At 39.0% G+C, this 20,753-nt stretch overlaps 1 protein-coding gene across 2 annotated transcripts in view; it reads right to left on the bottom strand.

Annotated features, from left to right (window-relative positions):
- Positions 1 to 2,688: 2,688 nt before the first annotated feature.
- babam2 (BRISC and BRCA1 A complex member 2) overlaps positions 2,689 to 20,753 on the bottom strand; it is a 102,645-nt gene continuing 84,580 nt past the window's right edge. For both annotated transcript variants that reach the window (XM_079632325.1, XM_079632326.1), the window contains 6 exons: positions 20,171 to 20,280; positions 10,237 to 10,336; positions 6,505 to 6,575; positions 5,161 to 5,243; positions 3,933 to 4,086; positions 2,689 to 2,976 (listed from right to left, as the gene is read on the bottom strand). In XM_079632325.1, the coding sequence (XP_079488451.1) occupies positions 2,913 to 2,976; positions 3,933 to 4,086; positions 5,161 to 5,243; positions 6,505 to 6,575; positions 10,237 to 10,336; positions 20,171 to 20,280 (582 nt within the window). In that variant the 3' untranslated portion in view covers positions 2,689 to 2,912. The remainder of the gene's footprint in view (positions 2,977 to 3,932; positions 4,087 to 5,160; positions 5,244 to 6,504; positions 6,576 to 10,236; positions 10,337 to 20,170; positions 20,281 to 20,753) is intronic.

The following is a 20,753-nucleotide window of genomic DNA, read 5'->3' as shown; positions in this document are numbered from 1 at the left end:
GATCTAATGTTGGAGTTTGCATTGCAGAGGAAAGCTGTGTTGGGAGGGTCCGTGTTTCTGGACGTGTCCCGCCTCTCTTTTGATGGTTTCTGGAGAAAGGTAAGAATGAGGCAGAGTCAGAGCGCTGTCACATCCACTATTGGAGATTAGATGTTAGCACATAGAGGACACTGGGTCCTTGTCTTCTTAAGGTCCTTATGGTTTCAAACGCCTAGTCTGTCACATGTTGAAGTAAATACATTACAGTGTGGAGAAACTTCTCTAATTTGCTTCTGATAGACATTTTTTGTTGTTTTCTTGCTTTTTATCTCCCAAATAATCACCATTAGGATACTGTGAAAAACCTGGAGGAGAGTTGATTTCATGTTGAAACATGAAACACGATTGTGGCTGGGACTCCTCTAAACCCGTTTGGAAATATGTATACACTCAGATTAACAGATGGTTTGAAGTCATTTTAAAATAGCCTGTACTTAAACAAACAACTGAAACTGTCAGCAGCAATTCCTTCAAAGGTTAACTTACCCGCTTGGAATGACAATACCGTTGCAATTGATGAATCTGAGCATCATTTAGATTGCCAAGCTTTTTATTTTCTGTGGCCTGCTGCCATCAAGATGGTTTAAATAAGGCAGGATTAGTGGATTTGGGGAATTAGCAGCAAAGTTGGCAGGCAAGACCCCGGCACTAAAAGTGGAGAGCAAAAAGAAAACAAGGTCTTTGAAAACAGGCTCATTCTACACCTCATCTACAGCTGTGTATTCATCTTACAACTCTTCGATATAAACTACTGAAATAAAAAAGTATACTTTGATAAATAAATTGCTGACATGTGCATGAAACACACTAGAGGAAGCGCTTGTTTTCCCCTAACCCATAATGCACTACACTTTACTGTTAATGCAGCACTAGAGCTGATCGAGTGGTGCTGGAAAAAGAAACACAACCATCAACCTTTCCTTCAGCGCTCTCAAAACACCCTTAAACGGGGGTCCACACACAGGGCCAGTTTAACAGCCATCCGGAAAAGGTTACGGTGCCAAGCGAGGACGGAAGCGAAAACAGACAGGAAGAATCTTGTTATTAATTATTTTATTAAGAGACTTGATTCTATTAAATGGCCCAAATACATTTATCCCGTAGTTCCCAATTAGACATGACAGCTCCTACATTACCAACAATAAATATAGCAGAGGGCAGATCCCCAGGCCAACAAAGACCCCTGAACATGACCCTTGTGTTTAATGATGAAAACAAGCGCGCTCTCTCTCTCAGCTGTAGGTTCTCTCCCACACACCCAGTTCATGTCTACACTCCCTCAACAAACACACTCACACACTCAGGTTTGTGTTTGAAACTCTGTTAAAAGCTTAAAAGCGATCAGGGTTGACAGTGACGACACGTCCAGACACTTTTCCATCATCGTGAGGCTTGAGCTCAAGAAAACAACACATGTATGCAGATATTCACACATACATAGATGCAAATAGGGCCAAATCATTCAAAATGCAGTGAACACACTCGTCGACATTCTCCTTTGAACATTTACAAGAAAAAAAAAAAAAAAAGAGATGTTGACCCTAATGAACCAGTTTAAAATAAGAGTGCTCATAATTAAGATGATTTTTTGAGCTCTGGGGAATAATTCAATCGGAAAAAAAAGCTGAATTAGCTTTCTTTTCTTTTTTTTTTACTCTTTTGACTAGTATGATATGAATATTTATAGCTGTGGAATGCAAATCATTACTAATATTCCTCATACATTTAATACTGATCCAAAGTATTAAACGGTGTACTACGGACATTTTTAGATTTCACGATTTTATAGTGCTTGTTCACACAATGAAAAGTAAATGGTATAAAATAAAAAAAAGACTAAAAGTAATGGCGCTTTTCCACTGCTTGGTACGGTTCACAAAGTGATGCATTGTGGGACGACGACGACAAGCCTGTGGAGGGAGTGTGAAGCTCTGGAAAATGTTCTGCGTGGAAACCCTGGGTCTGGCCATTCATGTGGACATGACTGTGACACGTGCCTCCTACTATCTATTGCAGATCATCAGGTAATGCACCGTCACACTGCACACATTGTTCAGGAATGCTTTGAGGAACATGATGAAGAGTTGAAGGTGTTGCTCTGGCCTCCAAACTCCCCAGATCTCAATCTAATTGAGCATCTGTAAATGTGCTGCTCAAACTCACAACCTCAACCTCACAACACACAGGACTCGGAGGATCAGCTAACGTCTTGTTGCCAGATCCCACAGGAAACCTTCGGGTCATCATAATGTTTTGGTTTATTGGTGTATATAGTATTTAGGCCTTTTCTGACCTTGGTTATAAATGCTAACACGCTAGCAGAGCTACGAGTCAGTCACTCCAATCAAATCTAACATGTCCACATTCATCGAAGCATGGCCATACTGGACTGTAGATCTAGAACTGATTTTAATTTACAATAAGGGCCTATTAGTTAATATTAGTAAGTATAAGTACTTTTCATTGTTAGTTGATGTAAACCAATTTAACCAAACAGGTAAGTGTTATACACTGGGTACAGTTCAGCTAATTATTTATCTTATTTGCATAAAAAAGGGTACAAAATTAAACAATTTGTGGATGAATTTAAAACATAAAAAACTAAAAAGTAAGAAAAAAACTTGCAACAAAATCAGAAACTGAGGAAAGTAAAGTAGCAATGCAACTTGATTTATTGGGGTCACATATTCATAAAGAACATGAGAAAACACAAATAGCATATAAATAATAAAAAAAGTACACACAGTACATTTAAATGTACCAAATGACATTGCTTATAAGGGCAGAAACATTAAAGAGGGTCAGTTGGCAGACGGTCTTCTGTACATCATGTCCACAGGCTCTCCATTCAACTCCTCCATCACACTGTGCATCTACAGTTTACCGTTGGCAAAAGCCCCCTCCTGGAACTGAGGGATAAAGCTCTTGAAGTAAGCCCTGTGGGCGAGAGACAACACCAGAGAGTAAGACACAGAAAAGAAAGAGAAAGAAAGAAACAGCAGTGTCATGTAGAAACTTAAATGTGAAACCACCCTGACCTCCTGACTGTTGACGGATTACTCCAAAACAATGTGTTCTTTATCCAAACACAAGATTAGTATGGATCTTTGCTGTTGTATCAAGTCAAGTCACATTGTTTATGTAGCGCTTTATACAATACAGATTGTTTCATAGCAGCTTTTCAGTAATAAACAGGAAAATAATGATCAATGATGCAAACAGAATTGAATTCTGCTGTGAAGCAGCTGCTAAAAGACAATAGTGTCATTGCTCAAGTCAGTTTAGTATTGATTCAGTTGAGCAACTGTGTAAACCATGTACAAGTTCATCAAGTATGAAATGAGTTCAATTCAGCTATACAACAAAAACAGTGATGTCATCACCCAGATCAGTTTTTATCCAATAGTGTGTCAGCGCAGCCAATCAATAATATTGCCACATTTTAAGTGGTCTCACATAATTGGTATAAAGAATAATGAAACTGTTGTGACTCAAAAAGAGAGAAAATACACACTACAACCAATCAGGTCAACTAACAGATTCAATACATGTCCAGTATGTGCTGATAATCACAGCATGTTTAATCTCTGCTTGATTAAAGCCAAGCTAGAAAGCCTAAGCAAAAGAGATAAGGCACGGACCGAACACACACAGAAGAAATGTATTATCTCGGACACTTATCGCACTCAGGACAAAGAGTGCTCTCCAGCTGAGGTGTGGCTGCGAGAAAAGTCCAAAGGTGAATACTACACATTCCAGCAGCCACACTTCATCCGCATCCAGGTCACCATTACACATCAAGTGGAAGCAACTGAGAGAAACGCCATTCCACAGGGAGAAAACTGTAATCTGTTGCTCTTTGTTGAGAGGATTCATCGTTCAACTGTTCTTACTTGGCTCGTTTGGCCATCTCGTTGCCGTCCCAGCGTGGACTGTAGGGGTAAGACTTCTGCACCTGAGAGTAGAGCTGCCCACTGCTGGTGAAGTGATAGATCGACTGGAACGTGAGGGTGGGTTGATCTCGAGGGAAGTATAAAGGCAGGTCCACTACAGGAAGACAGGAGAACAGCTCAAATACAGATCATCCAGAACAGAAACGACGTACATGACAGATACCACCATGATCCAGTGATAAGAGTTCATATTATTATCACAGTATATAAACGCAACCCAGGCTCAATGGAAATACGTCACTCTAGCGATATTTCGGCAAAAATGCAAAGACACACTGCACGATTCTGAATACATTTAGAAGCAGCAATCAAGTGAATGATTCAATGACTCCCTCTTAAAGACTTGATTCACTACTTGATGAATCAGCGTTTTTGAATGAATCTCTTGAATGAATGATTCAATGACACTTGTCGCCACCTACTGGCGTAACAATGTAATCGATATGTTATTTGAAGCGCCAAGTTACTTTCAAAAGGTGAGTAAATGATGACAGAATTTTTATTTTTGAGTGAACTATCTCCTTTAACAGACATGGCCGAATCTTTGTCATTTAGGAATAAGACTGTGAGTCTTTTAATCTAGATCACAATCTTTTAAAGATTAATCGTGCAGCTCTAGACATACCTGTACATATCACAGCAGTTTCCAGCTTAAAGGATCACTATAGTCGCAGTAAAACACCAACAACGTTTGTTCTTTTTCACCTAAATGATGATTATGGTGGCAGATTATCTATTAATAAAGAGCTATTAATAGCGCGGCTCCTTGCGTAATACTACATTAGGACCTCAAAACACCTTTACATTTGTAAACTAAAGCATTTGTATGGCTTTTCTGACGTAAACTTGCTCTGAAGCTCACCTGATACAGCAGTGCACCCGTGATCAACCTAATGAAATGTTGCCACAGTCACATTTCAGAGAAAATTGAACACGCTATTTATTGGACTTGTACAAGAACACACGCCATGTTTTTTCATGACACACGACTGTTTAATAAACCCGCATCTACAATGAAAACAAAAAAGTTGCTTATTGGGCCTTTTGTGGAAGTGTCACCTAAAAAGTGCAGCGTAATGTACCTGGAGGTTCTGCAGTAATGTAGTTTCCAATGAGTCTGGATTGCATAAAGGTGTACATGTAAAGGGAACATATTTGTGTATCTCACCATGGACCAGGAAGCAAAAGTCTTTCCACATCAGCAGAAGGGTGAGCTTGGTAAACCCAACAGCATCATACTCCACCACCCCCCTGTGTAGCCAAAATAGAGACATATTCATACTTCATAATATTGTTGGATAAAATATGTAATCTTGGCATAGCCAATATAGCATCCAATAGCCGCACAGAGGCTAGATAGTGGGATAATCCTTCGCAACATGGTCATCATTTCCATAAAAAAGAAGATGATCTTAGCTTGCTTTATATTTTATTTTGATAAGGCATATGAGGACATGATACAATATTCAAACAGATGCAATAGTCAACTGAACGTTGACTCCCACAACTCATGCCCTTCCTTCCCTATCAAACAATCCACCATATGAAATCATAAAGAAAACAGAAGTGATCCCCTGTGACAGTGAATAACCAAGAAGAAATAACAAAGAATTAATGCTCCTATCATTGGCAATATCTGCAATTTAATCAAGCCTTAAAATGTATCTCAAACCTACTGCGAGTGAATCAAATATAGAGTGGACCCAAAAGTATTTAAGCCACCATTAAAAATGTAATTATTTTGTCATCTCATGGAATGACATTCATGTACAAATTATTTTTATGGCCATGGTATCTCCAGGGACATTATCAGGAGATGTTTAATATGGTAATTCTAAAGAGAACAGCACTGAAAAACCATGTGTTCATGGTAATGCAAGAGATATGAATATTGAGTTGCCCTACTAAATCCCAAAAAGCAAGTTTCCCATAATAGCCTACATTAATGCCACTTTAATAAATCAACATGTAAGGTTGTGGCTCTTGCCAGACTGCCTTGTCTGACAATGTATTAAGGCGTGTTAATAAACCGGAGACATCTTGGTGCCTTGTGTATTACAGCCCATTATAAAGAGACTGTCTGTACCTGTTTACGAGATTAGATGCAGAATTATCCTCAGTAATTAAGAAAAAAAAAGGAATTAGTGTTGGTAACTAATTTCTCATGATCTCAGGGGCGTGGTGAGCTGCTATACTGGTTACCAGTGCAGGCATGGACTCGCAAGGCCAGTTTTATTCATTCATTGTCTCGATTCTCAAAACCCTCACTTTTAGCTTTCTACAGGGCAACAAGTTTACATAAAAACCTCTGCCAGAGAATTTGAATGTGTGCAATTTCTGTTTAATACTGAGATAAGTAATAACACTTCTAATGTATATTAGGCTCATTGTATGATACATTGCTTGTGTTTTTCTCATTTGTAGGTCGTTAAATGTCTGCCAAATGAATATGGTTTTCTCCAAATGTCACAGAGATAAATCAAGCAGTTTTTAACGGTAAAAACGGACTCACATTCCAAAGTGACTGAGAAAGGCAGCAATGTATTCTCTCCTCTTGTGATATCCTTGGATGACATACTGAACCTGAGTTAAGAAAAACATCAAGACAAAAGAGAATTAAATGAAAGTGCATTGATCGAAAAATAACAAAATGCATGCTTATGCAAATTGCATTACATTGTCTTGAGAAAAAAGTAATGCTTTAGGCCAGGGATTATGACAGGAATCAATGTTCAATTTCAACAACAATAAAAAAACGGTATTTCATAATCACTTGATGCATGGTTAATCAGATGATATATGGAGCGCATATCTAGGGCTCTACTTTATTAGTAAGAAAAAAACATTTTCTATCGAGGAAAATATGTTAGAAGATGAGCAGATGTTTCCTTCAGTAGGCGTATGCGTTTGTATGTCTTTGAATCGCTTGCATCGCTTACATTAGGTTAGACTCTTAGAGTTAGACGTAATCTGCAATTTAATCTGCAATGCTGCAATGATCAATGATCATAATCTGCAATGCTGAAGTTTCTAGTAAAGGTACTAGCCAAATGGTGACCCTCTCGGAATCTGCTGTACTCTTTTTTAGGGATTTTTGACATTTTATTGACAGAATAGCACAAGACATATGGAATTATTTGTGGAAAGAGAGATGGAAATGGGTTTAAAGGGATAGTTGTTTTCTAATATGGAAGTCAATGGCTACCGTCAACTGCTTGGTTACCAACATTTTTCAAAATATATTATTTAGTGTTCATCAGAAGAAAGAAACTCACACAGATTTGGGATAACTTGAGGGTGAGTAAATTACACAATGTCTGTTCTAATTTAAACCTGTATTTCCTACACAAGTACCAAGACTTGTCATTGTTTACTTGTTTGTATCATTATTTAAATTAATTTATTTTCCTTTTTCATTTCTATTCAAAGTTTTTTTCTGTAAAAGCTACATAATGTCACTTTCACTAATTTCACTCAATTTAACTTAGTCAAATTTCATCAAAATAGTACACAAAAATGCAATGGAGAGAGATGGTAAGCGAGTACTGTACACAACGCGAGCTTGAAAATCGAATTGGCATCTTCTGTGTAAGAAACAACACCTGTGTATCTGGTCACGACTGCAACAAGGTGAATCAATGTCTTTCAAACTGAACTAGTTCTTTGTCTTACAGCACTGATCTATTAGATCAGATTAGATATAGAGTAGTTGCTCAATGCGCAGTGAGTGACATGTTTTCCACAGGTGAGATCAGGAGGAGAGCAGCTCAGGTGTTGGTGTGTGTACGATGTGTGATGTAAGAATCAATGCTCATGACTCAGCGTGTACTTAGAGAAGACCCACATCTGAGAGAAACATTACGCTGATCAATGGAAAAGTCACGCACACTTGCTCTTTTTGTTTCTCTAAGCCTGGATTGTTGAGAGGAGGAGTGTCAGGAACTTTGGATCAGTGAACTCTACACCCACACAGGGAGCGTGGGAGATGCTGACAGGTGAGATCACTGCTAAAACATGCTCCATTACAACAGTTCAAAGTCCAGCTTCCGGTGTCTGTGTGCTCAACCCCAAATAGAAAATACCATTCATAACTGTTTTACTGACAAACATGTAATCTGTTAAAATAGCATCACTTTCACAAAAATAATGTAGGTCATGAAACCTGTGCAATATCTGAACTGAGGGCAGCAGCACAGTTGAAGATTATCAGTGAATTATGATTTAAATTTTGGTCTGTCTTTATACAAACTATGAAGTGCTGCAATAATAACATAATTGTGTAGACTAACCCGGAAGTCAGCATCACCCTGGTTCCCTCGACAAAACCCAATTGGATTTTGCCATTGAGCAATGTTTATGATTCTTTATGAATTTTGAAGTATAAATTAAATTGGCAGAAGTACACACAACGCTGCTGTGTGGCTGTAAATGGTCAAATACATATGAAAAGGGAAAACAACCACAATCAGTGGTTCCCAATCCTGGTCCTGATGTACCCAAGGCACTGCACATTTGAGATGTCCTCCTAATCAAACACAACGGGTTCAACTCATTAGTGAAGACGCCACGACCTCAGATGTGTGTGTCAGATAAGAGAGACATCCAAAACTCCAGGACCAGGGTTAGAAACCACTGCAGTATGCAAATATCATGATGGCATCCTCAGTCTTGGTTGATTTCAAACCACACAGCATTCTACCGATGTTGTTGACAGGAGAATTGCAATCTTAGGCAGGAGATCTGAAACTTAAAGTGCCCATATTATGCTATTTTAAAGGCTCCCAAGTTTATTTTGGAGATGTTTCTACAAATATTTTCTACATAGAGTTTACGTGCATCCAAGGTCAACATTTTTTTTTTCATGTACATCACCCAATTTCTCAAAGAGTCTGAAACCGGTTCGTTCAAAGATTCAGTCTCTCTAAACTTTCCGTGAGCCTGCTCTGATTGGTCAGACGGGCAAGCCTGTTGTAATTGGTTTAACACTTCCAGTGCACGTCGGAAACAAAACGCCTATTACCATATCTGAATTTCGGCTCCAGAGCTGTTTGATTAATGTGGATTAGTTTAACGACGCCTTTATGACTTTCTTGAATCTTCTATAGTTTGGTTACCCATTCTTTTTAACAGAGCGACATAAACATCTCAGGTTTCATAATAAATATCTTAATTTGTGTTTTAAAACGATCCTTCAAGCTATTTATAACACACAATGTGAGTCGATATGCTAGACTTTAAGCACTAAAATAGATAACAGGCATCTGAAAAACACATGAACCACAAATCTATATGAATCGGATTTGTTTAAAGGAACATGCCGACTTTTTGTGACTTTAGCTTATTCCCCGTATCCCCCAGAGTTAGATAAGTCCACACATACCCTTCTCATCTCCGTGCGTGCCGTAACTCTGTCTGACGCACCCACCGCTAGCCTAGCTTAGCACAAAGACTGGAGGTAAACGGCTCCAGCTAGCATACTGATACCAATAAGTGACAAAATAACGCCAACATTTTCCTATTTACATGTTGTGATTTGTATAGTTACAGTGTGTACAAATAACAAGGTCACATGAGACACAGCCATCTTCTAACCGTATACATACTGGGAACTATATTCTCAGAAGGCGAAGCACTGCTACTTCTGCGGAATGATTAGTTAGCGGTGTGTGTGTCAGACAGAGTTACGGCACGCACGAAGATGAGAAGGGTATGTATTGACTTATCTAACTCTGGGGGATATGGTGAATAAGCTAAAGTCCCAAATAGTCAGCGTGTTCCTTTAATATTAACTTAATCTGGGGGCAAGAAATTTTCTCTGTTGTCACTTTTGTCATTTTTCGACTAGACTAACGCGTGACCTAAGTTCAGGTGAGTGTGTCCTGAGGAGCGGGTGGCCACTGGAGGGGCATGAAGTGTAAGATTGGAAGGGTTGATTATTCATGCTGTCTGTGTGGATATGAGGAGCGGGGCTGAACTGAAGGAGAGATGTCAGGGGAGAGCAATGTCAGTGACTCCTCAGGCCAGTCACAGTCACATTTATATTTCCACTTGTCATATAGCCTTGTCAAAACTGACCAGAGATGTACACATGCATGCGATTCAAGCAAACACACTCAGTTGTTTAGAACGTGTTCATGAACTATACACAAACACACACTTCACGGATAGTGTAACCTGATTGATTCTGCGATCTCAGCAATTAAATGAAGGAACACACAAACGAAACGTAAGGATTGTTCTTTACCTTGTTTGTGAGTAATTGGCACACTTGAGGCACGTAGTCAATGAGGCAGCCTCCACCGGGGAATGCTGGGATATGTAATGCCGAAGACCCTCCAAGTGCACTGAGAGAGAGAGATAAAAGAACATGAAACGTTTTAATTCACCTTTGTTGATAGGAAAACCCATGACACTTATCTGTTGACAGTTTTTGCTAACATGGAGAGTTTCTGTGTTTCTGAAGGTCAGCATTCGGTGAAACCCTAAAGCTGCTGATCTTCCAGGATCACTCCCTAAACACTCCTCGGCGTTTATCTGGAGCACTTCATTAGTGTGCAGAACATGGAACAGCATATGCCAGCCATTTCCATAATCTGACACTGTAATATTATTGCCAAATGTAAATGTGTATAGTCATCAAAACTAAGAAATGACAAATGGAAATATAGGAATTACTGTGAGCAAAAAATGTAAAATAAGTGAAAATGCTCCTATATTTTAGCTACTTAAAAGTAGTCGTGTGAAGAAGATTACAGGTCTGCACACTGAGCATTTTCTCAAACTATTTGAAGAGGTGCCATCTGGCTCGCTTTTCCAACAGCCTTGGAGTTCCCATGAATGCGGGGAATTTGCTTGCTGTTTTTACTTTACTAGTTGGATTAAGTCATCTATTAAGTCAGCTTTTTTTATTGTAGTTTTTTTTTCTTTTTTTTCTCGCGGTCAACACTATCCCTGTTCACACGGATAAATGCTAAATGCACTCACTGCATGTGCGTAGCCAACATTCAGGTATGATGGTATATGATTGAGTTCAGACGCGGCCTTAACTATGTTTCACCCGTTTCAATTGAAACAGGCCCCGCCCTCAAGGGGGGCCCCAACAGACCAGCAAAATCACATTCATTTTCTCCGTAGGATATTGATTTTCAGCCATAATGTCTAAACCATTGACCACGAGCTACGAGGTTGTGAAATGAAAGTTTCTGCTCCTATAAAAGCCACAAGGTATGAAATCAACCTTGTTATTTGCGATCTTCTGGAGAAATACTACACTACCCACAATTCCAAGCAAAACACAGACGTCTCTGATTGGTCGAACTCACGCCGCGGTTACCATGGCGACGTTTAAGCGATCTGGAGAATAATATTGGTAGTTTATGTGTTTATACCTATGACTTTTTTGCCGTTAGGTTAAAGTGTTATTTTGAGCAGGAAAATCATTTTAAGAGGAAATGAAACGTACATGCCAGTGGTGCTGAAAAACAAAAGATATTGGACAACAAAAGAAAAGCTTTATTCAGTCTACCAAAAGTGACCTCTTTCTTTGGTCCAGCATCTGTAACCCTACCGGCGACAGCAGCAGCCGAGTATAATTGTATATAGTTTTAATCAAATAAGGTTGGATTATTTCTATGTTGAGCTGCCTGTTCATGAAGCTGAAAGTGCACGTAATAAAATAATATACCATTGATGCAAACCAACAGGAATCCTTGCTATTTCTGCTCTATTATGTTTATGTTTTATGTGGGTAGGGCCCCATATTAGTTATTGAAACGGGCCCCCAGATGCTTAAGGCCGCCACTGATTGAGCTGAGAACTCGTGAAGAGCTTAAAATGTGTAAAGGAGTTAAAACAGTGTCAGGAATCCCTCCGTCACACACACAAACGACGATCTGCTGCGAGGAGACCCGGTTCTGACGCCTGTACTGAACTGTGATGGGCAACATCGCGGCATGATGGAGAAAAACAGGAATGTGTGAGCATTCTGTCCGTTTTAGGGTCTCATCTTCCTGTTTTTGGTTGGTTTACATGTCTTTGGTCCGTGCCGTGTTCATTTGGAAGTGGACCAAGATCTTTTCCAGCGGTTTCTGATGGCAGCGTTCACTCTTGAACCGCACTAATAAAGCAATCGCACCAGGGTTCGCTTTATTCGAACCAAACATGCCAAGTGTGAACACACCCTTAGAAATCTGAACAATTCATTCTTCCCCTGCTTTACACATGATCAGATGAGCGAACAGAGAAAAACAAGCCGCACAAATAGATAGGATTCAAAGAGGACACTAACTCGCCAGATCAATGAAGGGTGAGATGACATGATGGGTTCATGAAAAGTATGATGTAGACGTGTGAGAAAGAGAAGCTCCATTAACGGCTCTTATGCTGGAGGTTTGGGTTATTAGAAGCTTATTTTGGTTGGAGGGTCCTTTTAGCAACAAAAAATAAGGTAGTAAATCTTTTAATAGAATATGAAGGAAGATTATAATATGCTTACTTATATTCTGCAACCATTCTTTGAATATATGAAGAATAGCAACTAGAATCCTCTGTCAATTGGGTTTAGATCAACAATGCCCCTGACTGACAGTTAGATTACCTTTTGCTGAAACAGTCTTTGGCAAATATACAAGCATGTAAATGTCATTCACATCCATCAAGCTCCTGAAGTATATTCATAGACTGTTTAGAGATGTTAATGCGCAGACGTGTTATTTATTAACTGCAGAAACAGGAAATGATGAGGGACGCCACTCAAACACTATTCAGCTGTCAATTCCACATCGGGTTCAGTCATAACACAATGTTGTTGCTGAGTTACAATGACAATAGAGAAGCATCTCTATGGAGATCCGGCTTGATTCTGATGTGAGTGATGTGTGCCCATGCAAACCTTGCTGCTATGCTGCTATAGGGTGTTGCTATGTGGTTACTAGTGCTTTTGGGGTGGTTGCTAGGTCATTAGTAACTGCCCATCATAGTTGGTCCCTAGATATGGCAAGTTATGAATCAATATTTAATTCTAAGGGTTGAGATCTGCATCTGCAGGTTGTGTGCAGGCCATACGCAGCCCAGAGTAGATGAGAATGTGTCTGTAGGAATATGATAGGCTTATGCAGGGGGATATTTGTTTAATAGCTATTTAAGGAAACCTCAGAAATTAAAGAAAAATCTCAGCAGCAGGCGATATTTTTAGGGAAGATTATGGAATTACAACCTTGAACTGAAGTCATCTAAGAATATTCTGTTCCGACTTGTCTGAGCAGATTTTACAGGGAATCACAGAAGCCAACAGATTGAAAATATACAACAAGCTATGTCAAATAAATTGTATGAGAATGGAATAATAAACTTGAATATATTCACCAGTCTGCTAATTATGTGGTTTATACACTACCGGTCAAAAGTTTTGAAGAATTAAGATTTTTTTTTTATGTCTCTTGCCAACAAGAGCAATGCTCACCAAGGTTGCATTTAGTATTTGTTATATTGAGAAATGTTATTACAATTTATTATTTTTTTGTGTAAACTGTGATTTAAAAAAAAAGAAGTTAATACTTTTATTCAATAAGAATGCATCAAATTAATCACAAGTGACGGATAAGACATTTATAATGTGTAACAAACTATTTATATTTCACATAAATGCATTTTAAATATATATATATATATATATATTAATCAAAGAACCCTAAAAAAATGAATAATGATTTCCACAAAAATATAATTTTGTCATAATTGATAATAATAATAATAATAATAAGAAGAAGAACCAAATGCTGGGTTGTTTCAACCCAATTTTGGGTAAAATATGGACAAACCCAAACATTGGGTTAAAAATGTAATGTAAAAATTTAACCCAACGGCTGGGTTTGTCCATATTTTACCCAAAATTGGGTTGAAACAACCCAGCATTTTTTAGGGTGTACCAATAATAATGTATAATCAGCATTTTAGAATGATTTCTTAAGAATCATAGAATCATGTGACACTGAAAAGACTGCAATAATGGCTGCTGAAAATTCAGCTTTGCATCATAGGAATCATTTTAAAACATTTTAAAATAGTTAAAACATTTATTTTAAATTGTATTTTTTTGTGAAATTTTATATTACAGTTTTACTGTATTTTTAATTAAATAAGTGCAGCCTTGGTGAGCTTAAGAGAAAAAAAAAAACATTATTTATGTTATATTTATTTATTTAATAATCCCAAACTTTTGACCAGTAGTGTAAATATAGATATATCACTGATCCGGTTTGTGCTTTTCAGAATGTCATTGGGCCACTGAGTGAACAGACCTGCAAGGAGGAAACCGTTTTACAAACACAAGAACAAAGAACAGAACAGAATAAACAACCACCAGAGACAAACGAGAAAACATGCAAACAAGCTGCACAATCGTACAAAGCATAACCCTCAAATAACCGACTTCTAAACAGAAAGAAATGCAATCAAAAACAGAAGAGAGAAAGAAGGGTGTAAACAGGGAAAAAAGAAGTGTTCGGCGCTCTGTCAAACTATAGAATGTGTAGGAGTGGATCTCGCACCATCGCATGTTGAAGGAGATGTGAAGTCCACTGTCAAACTCAGTGAGCACTTCACAGTCATAATAACACAGCCTGCTGTGTGGGAGTCGAGAGTGGCCATCACTGCAAGAGCGATACGCTGGGTAAACCTGCATGTGTGGATGCAGAGAGAGAGAGAGAGGGAAGGAGTCCTGGGAGGGTTTTATTTCACTCAGCTCAGGCAGGCTGAGAGCGACCTCTCTCTTGCTCTCCTCTTTCAAGTCCCACTCACTCTCTCTCTGGTTCTGTGACGGGCCGCAGGGACGGCCGAATGACTGGCTGGCTGGAGGAGATGTATTCTGTGCCAGCCTGGATGAGAGCGGAAGCAGGGGATTCCTCACGTGTGCTGGGCTTCTTTAAAGAGATACTTTCTGTCACTCTCGTGTTGGTCCAAACCCTGACTTTCCTTCTTTTGGGGAACACAAACGTAGATCTTAAGCTGAGGCCCTGTTTACACCTCGTATTAAGATGCGTTTTGGTCGATCGGATCACAAGCAGACGAGAAAGACATTCCTGTTTAAACCTGGTGTTTTAATCCGTCTCTTTTGTCCACTTTCAACCACTTCTGTCCTGATTTCTTCAAGAAGAGGGTCTACAGATGGGTAAATACATGGGCTTTTTCAGAGCTTTTGATCTAATGGATGAAATAAGCTCACGCAATTTACATATAATCATCAGCTTTCGTTTCTGCTCTGACAGCCGCTAGACTACGCCGAACACTGTGAGTGTGTGTTAGAAATCAGGAATTGTGAGAGAACATCGTGCTTGGTACGTTTTTGGTCTTCAAACCAAACTTGGGATTCCAGTTGACAAAGTTTAAATCCCGTCTAGCTAGCGTACTTCCCATAATGTTTACACTTTAAGTCAGATGTCGTCTTTTGTGGCTGTTCGAACTCATTCGACCACATGAGCGTTTACACTACGAAAGCAATCCGGTCGAATGTGTTTTTGACTACCCCTGGAAGTGGTTGAAAGTGGACAAGCTCAAAACGTTTAAGACCCCGTTTAGCGTCGTCCAATACCAGGTGAATAACGCATCTTAATACCAGGTGTAAACAGAGCCTAAATGTCCTGGCCCACGCTCATCATGCACCAAAATGAACCACTAAGCAAAGTAATCTTTATATCTTCAGCATTACATTCACATTTTTCTTTGAAGCCATAGAAAGCTCTGTGTGAGGAAACCTACAACTTTTTGTTTTTCTGAAACTCTCCAGTGCAATCAAACTTGGCATATTGGGATTATTCATGTCAGATGAAAACCAATGCAGATCCAACACAATCTTACCTTCATGCTTACTTTTAGTTCTAAAAATCATACTTTTTTGTACTAATTTACATCGTACAAATTCATATGAAGTCGCCCCCTTGTAAAATAGTTTCCCCATGGAATCGGGTTGGCATAACTTGCCAGAGCAGGTCTTCACATGGCACATTTTAGATTACACAAATGCAAATGAGTTTTGAGGGCTGCAATGGTAGGACAACTAATTGAATAAAAGCCTGTTCATGCCAAGGACGATAACTAACCATAACTATAATAACTATAACTATAAGCATATAGTACCACAACTATAACAATAACAACACAGAGAAACGATATAGTTGGAATCACTTTCAAAATGATTTTTTCCAGCTGATGAACAATAAAAAATATTGACAGCCAATCAGAATCCATCCTGCTTTAAAGAGCTCAAGCATTTAAAGCAACAGATGACAAAACTGCAGAGTACGCTTAGAATAAAAAGAACAATATCGTCCACGAGTGTTGACACCAATATAGTTATAGTTATCATTCTTGGTGTGAACAAGCCTTATATTTCAAGGTATCACATGGTTCCAAAAAACTTGAAATATAGATGCAATGCTTTTATTGTATGAAAAACTTTACAGCATGAACGTTCAGCCTTTCCTTTTGCTTTCCAAAGGTATGGAATGACATGAGACCATGTAAATGATGACAGAATTTATCTATTTAATACTTCTAGCAACTATATTGATTGTGTTAAAGTTTAGCCAACATGTAACATGAATGCCAGCACCAAAAGGTAAAACGACAGAACACAGCAAACGTGTGTGCGCGCGCACACACACACACACACACACACACACACACACACACACACACACACACACACACACACACACACACACACACACACACACACACACACACACACACACACACACACACACACAGAGAGAGAAGTGCCATCAGCACAAACTCAACTCAACTCAAATCAGGTGCAAGTCTGATAAACATCCACCCACGCATGAAAAAAGTCTGTTTACAAGTTTGTGTGTTGTATGAGCATTTGTATCTGAGCACAAATCTCAAATCGCAGACAGAAAAGTGGGCTTCAAAAACACTGTTCTAGCATTCATTGTTTTTTGGGTATGTCCTCAGGAGCAAAATTTCCACATTCCCAGCGTTGTGTTGTCCCCCTGGCTCTACCTTTGTGAAAAAAAATTATAATAATCACCCACAGTCACACACATATATACGCCCACCCGCCTGTCCCTTCTAAGTCGCCCTAGTCTGAACTGTTAATGTGCATGTGTGGAGGCAAGGTCAACCCTGTGTGGTCCTGCATTACCCAAACCCCCCTAATATAACGGGGTGGAGAGAGTGTGTCCGTGACGGATAGAAGCTGACATGGCTGGAGAGCAAACAAACGGGCTTGTTTGTGCTGATTTGAGTGGATGGAGGACAGCACAGAATGAAAGACAAAAAAAATCATCGGGCACCCAGAGGCTGGCATTAGCAGACCTTGCCCATTGAGATCTATCTGTTGTGAAGTCACGCTGAAGTCTCCTCCATTCCTTCTGAGAAGTGACCTTGTGTTCTACTTACTGCACGGGGCAGAGGGAAATGTCAGGATAACTAGGGTCATGGTTGACAAAGTAGACTGCAAGTTTATACTGCATATTTATCTTTAATTATCAATCAGAATTTATCGATGAAACTCCTTAAAAGAGCATAATAACACGGTTCCAGAAGTCCAGAGAAAAATCAATTGATAGTGAGAATGAATAAACCTTTTAATACAGACCTACTATGAGCTCTGAGGGTGAAATTGAGAAAATAAATAGATGAAAACACATTCAGAACCAAGGCCGTTGAAAAACTGGGCACTCACTATAGAGCTCTATGCATTCAGGGGCAAAGAACAGAAGACATGGCTCTTGTTCTTTTACTGCAAGGATTTCAAAAAAAGTTGTTTATTATCTACGAATTCCTAAAGAGCTGTCGCAAGGTCACGTGAAGGAGCGGATGAGCACCACTATTTATGAACATCTTCCTCTGCTCTTTTATGGTGCACAACATCAAACTAATTCTAGGCTTCAATGTAAAAAACGAAGAATTTTATTTTGTGCACCAACTGAGAGTCATGTTCTGCAAGTCTCATCAATAACTGAGCGCGAACCCTTTAATAACGGCTCTTTTTGTCCTTGCGCAAACAGAACATCTTTTTTACTGACCGATTCTCAATTCCTCCAGGATTTCAGGAAGTAAATAGCAGAAGAGGAAGTGCTGTCTTTAGTTCATGTACTCAAGTTGGCGGTTGGATAAGGTGTGTCATCATGATGAGTCATGTGCTTCAATCTCTTAAATAACAGCACACAGACCTGGAAAGCAATTCTCACATTGTCTGTGTATTAATAACTAAGTATTAATAAGTATTAATAACGTTTTGAATATGATCAAAACGAAACAAGCCCTACATTTTTGGTGTTTAAGAAAGTTGTTTCACTCAGACAAACACCACAGCAGAGAAGATGACTTCAACTTCTGTTTCATGGAGACAAATAATAATAAAAATAATATTAGTAAATACAGACACTTGAGTCTTTCTTTTCCATTATAATAGGCTCATTTTCCAACTCCCCGAGAGTTAAACAGTTTACCGTTTTCGAATCCATTCAGTCGATGGTACCGCCAGACCCGGAGATCGGCTGAATGGATTCGAAAACGGTAAAACTCAACTGTTTAACTCTAGGGGAGTTGGAAAATGAGCCTATTTCCAAAAAAAGTGGAGTGTTCCTTTAAGGAAATAAAACGCTAAAACGAGAATGTCCACCCCTCGAAATACCAACTGCAATTGACAAGCAACAGTTAGAAGCATTTCACGCTTCTACTGGCAATAAAAAATGGACTAGCCCTTTAAATGGGTCATATAATGCTATTTTAAAAGTTCATTATTTTGTTTATTACATTAATATAATAGGTTAACATTGCAGCTCCTCTATTCCCAGTCTGTCTGAAAAGCGCTGATTTCTACAAAGCGGTAAAGCTCAGAGTGCTCTGATTGGCCAGCTGACCAAGTGTGTTGTGATTGGCCAAATCCCTCAAGCGTGTGTCTGAAATGTAACACCATAATCGCGAGCTTCAGCTTCCAAGGCTTTAAGCAATAGACCTTATTCACAGCAGCGCCAAGCGAGGCTGTGAGGGATAGAAATACATCTCTTCGGTGGGTTGTACTGTTATTTCATGTTTTTGGATTGTTCTGCTGATGAAACACTGCAAAAGTATTTTTCAGTAGACAAAAAACCCAGACAATATGAGCTGTGGAAAATGATAAGTGATCATGCAGCTTTACACAGCGGATGCCATTAAAAACAAGGTAAGTCTATCCCTCACAGCCTCACTTTTATACCTCATGATGCTGCTCTAAGTTTACTATTGTAAACACACAAAATAATGTTGTCTGTTTTAAATATATCAGTTTGAGCTCGAGTTGGATTCGGAGAATCTGTATGATCAAGCCGATCGATCAGAACCAAGCACGACTTGAACAGAACATTTGAATGTGGTAAGTAGTCGTTGTATATAGCCAGTGTTGTACTCGTTTTTACGTAGACGTTTGAGGAAGGAATATCTGGACTTGGATCAAGCCATTTTAGGCAGGTCTGGATCAGTGAAATCCCTGAGACTATGGTTTGGAAACTGCAGATGTGCATACGTGTACAAACAGATAAAAACAAAACAAAAAAAACAGATGTCTCAATTTCCTAGAGTTCTTTAAAGGATTAGTTCACTTCAGAATTAAAATTTCCTGATCATTCACTCACCCCCACGTCATCCAAGATGTTCATGTCTTTCTTTCTTCAGTCAGGATTTTTCTCCATATAGTGGACTTCTATCAATGGTTTGAAGGTCCAAATGTCAGTTTCAATGCAGCTTCAAAGGCTCTACACAATCCCAGACGAGGAATAAGGGTCTTATATAGCGAAACCATCTGTCATTTTCTGAAAAAACTAAATATATATATATACTTTTTTAACCAGAAATGCTCATCTTGCACTAGCACTGTGATGTGCCACGCATTACGTAATCACATTGAGAGGTAGAGTCCTTTGAAGCTGCATTGAAACTGCAAGTTGGACCTTCAAACCGTTGGACCCCATTGAAGTCCACTATATGGAGAACAATCATGAAATGTTTTCCTCAAAAACCTTTAGTTCTTTTTGACTGAAGAAAGAAAGACATGAACATCTTGGATGACATGGGGGTGATTAAATTAACAGGAAATGTTCATTTTGAAGTGAACTAATCCTTTAACGTCACGATTCAGTATTTACACTTGGATGGAATAGGGTGAAGACACTCACTGCTCAATGCTGGGAGACAGGTAGAGTTTCGGAAAGACCTGTGTGGCTTCAGCGTCTTCAAAGCTTACAGAAAGAAGCGCCACATCCTCTCCTGGATCCAGTGCTGTGTCCTGAAAGAGGAATAAAGGAAAATAAGCATTTCAAAATTGTTATATTATAGATTGTATAGACAATCAAATATGCGGTTGGCAAGATATTACAAAACAAGGCTGTGCACGCTAATGCTAAACCTATTAATCGGTTCAGATTTGCCTTTTGAGATTATCAGCATTGAGCAACAACTGTGTCTGCTTGGCTGATAAACAGACATCCAAACATCAGAATGCACTGTTTTCCCCCAAAGATAATGAATGAATGCAAATTCTGTATGTTTCATATTTCTTTGTGTCATAAAATATATGGACTACCCTGATTAGTGGTTCTTTGGTTAACTGGTGGGCGGCGAATATTTGGTTGTGGACAACAGATCCGATCCAATATCCTTCACAGAGGGTATTGTAAGATAGGTACATGTATCAAAGCTTAGAACAGAAAGTCTTTAAGATTTCTACGAGATGTATTGATTTCCGCATTAACATCGCCC

The sequence above is a fragment of the Phoxinus phoxinus genome (genome assembly GCF_949152265.1).
Source record: "Phoxinus phoxinus genome assembly, chromosome: 13".
Classification (NCBI taxonomy): Eukaryota; Metazoa; Chordata; class Actinopteri; order Cypriniformes; family Leuciscidae; genus Phoxinus; species Phoxinus phoxinus.
Note: the sequence above shows the minus strand (reverse complement) of the source record. Positions and strands in the feature narration are given on the sequence as shown.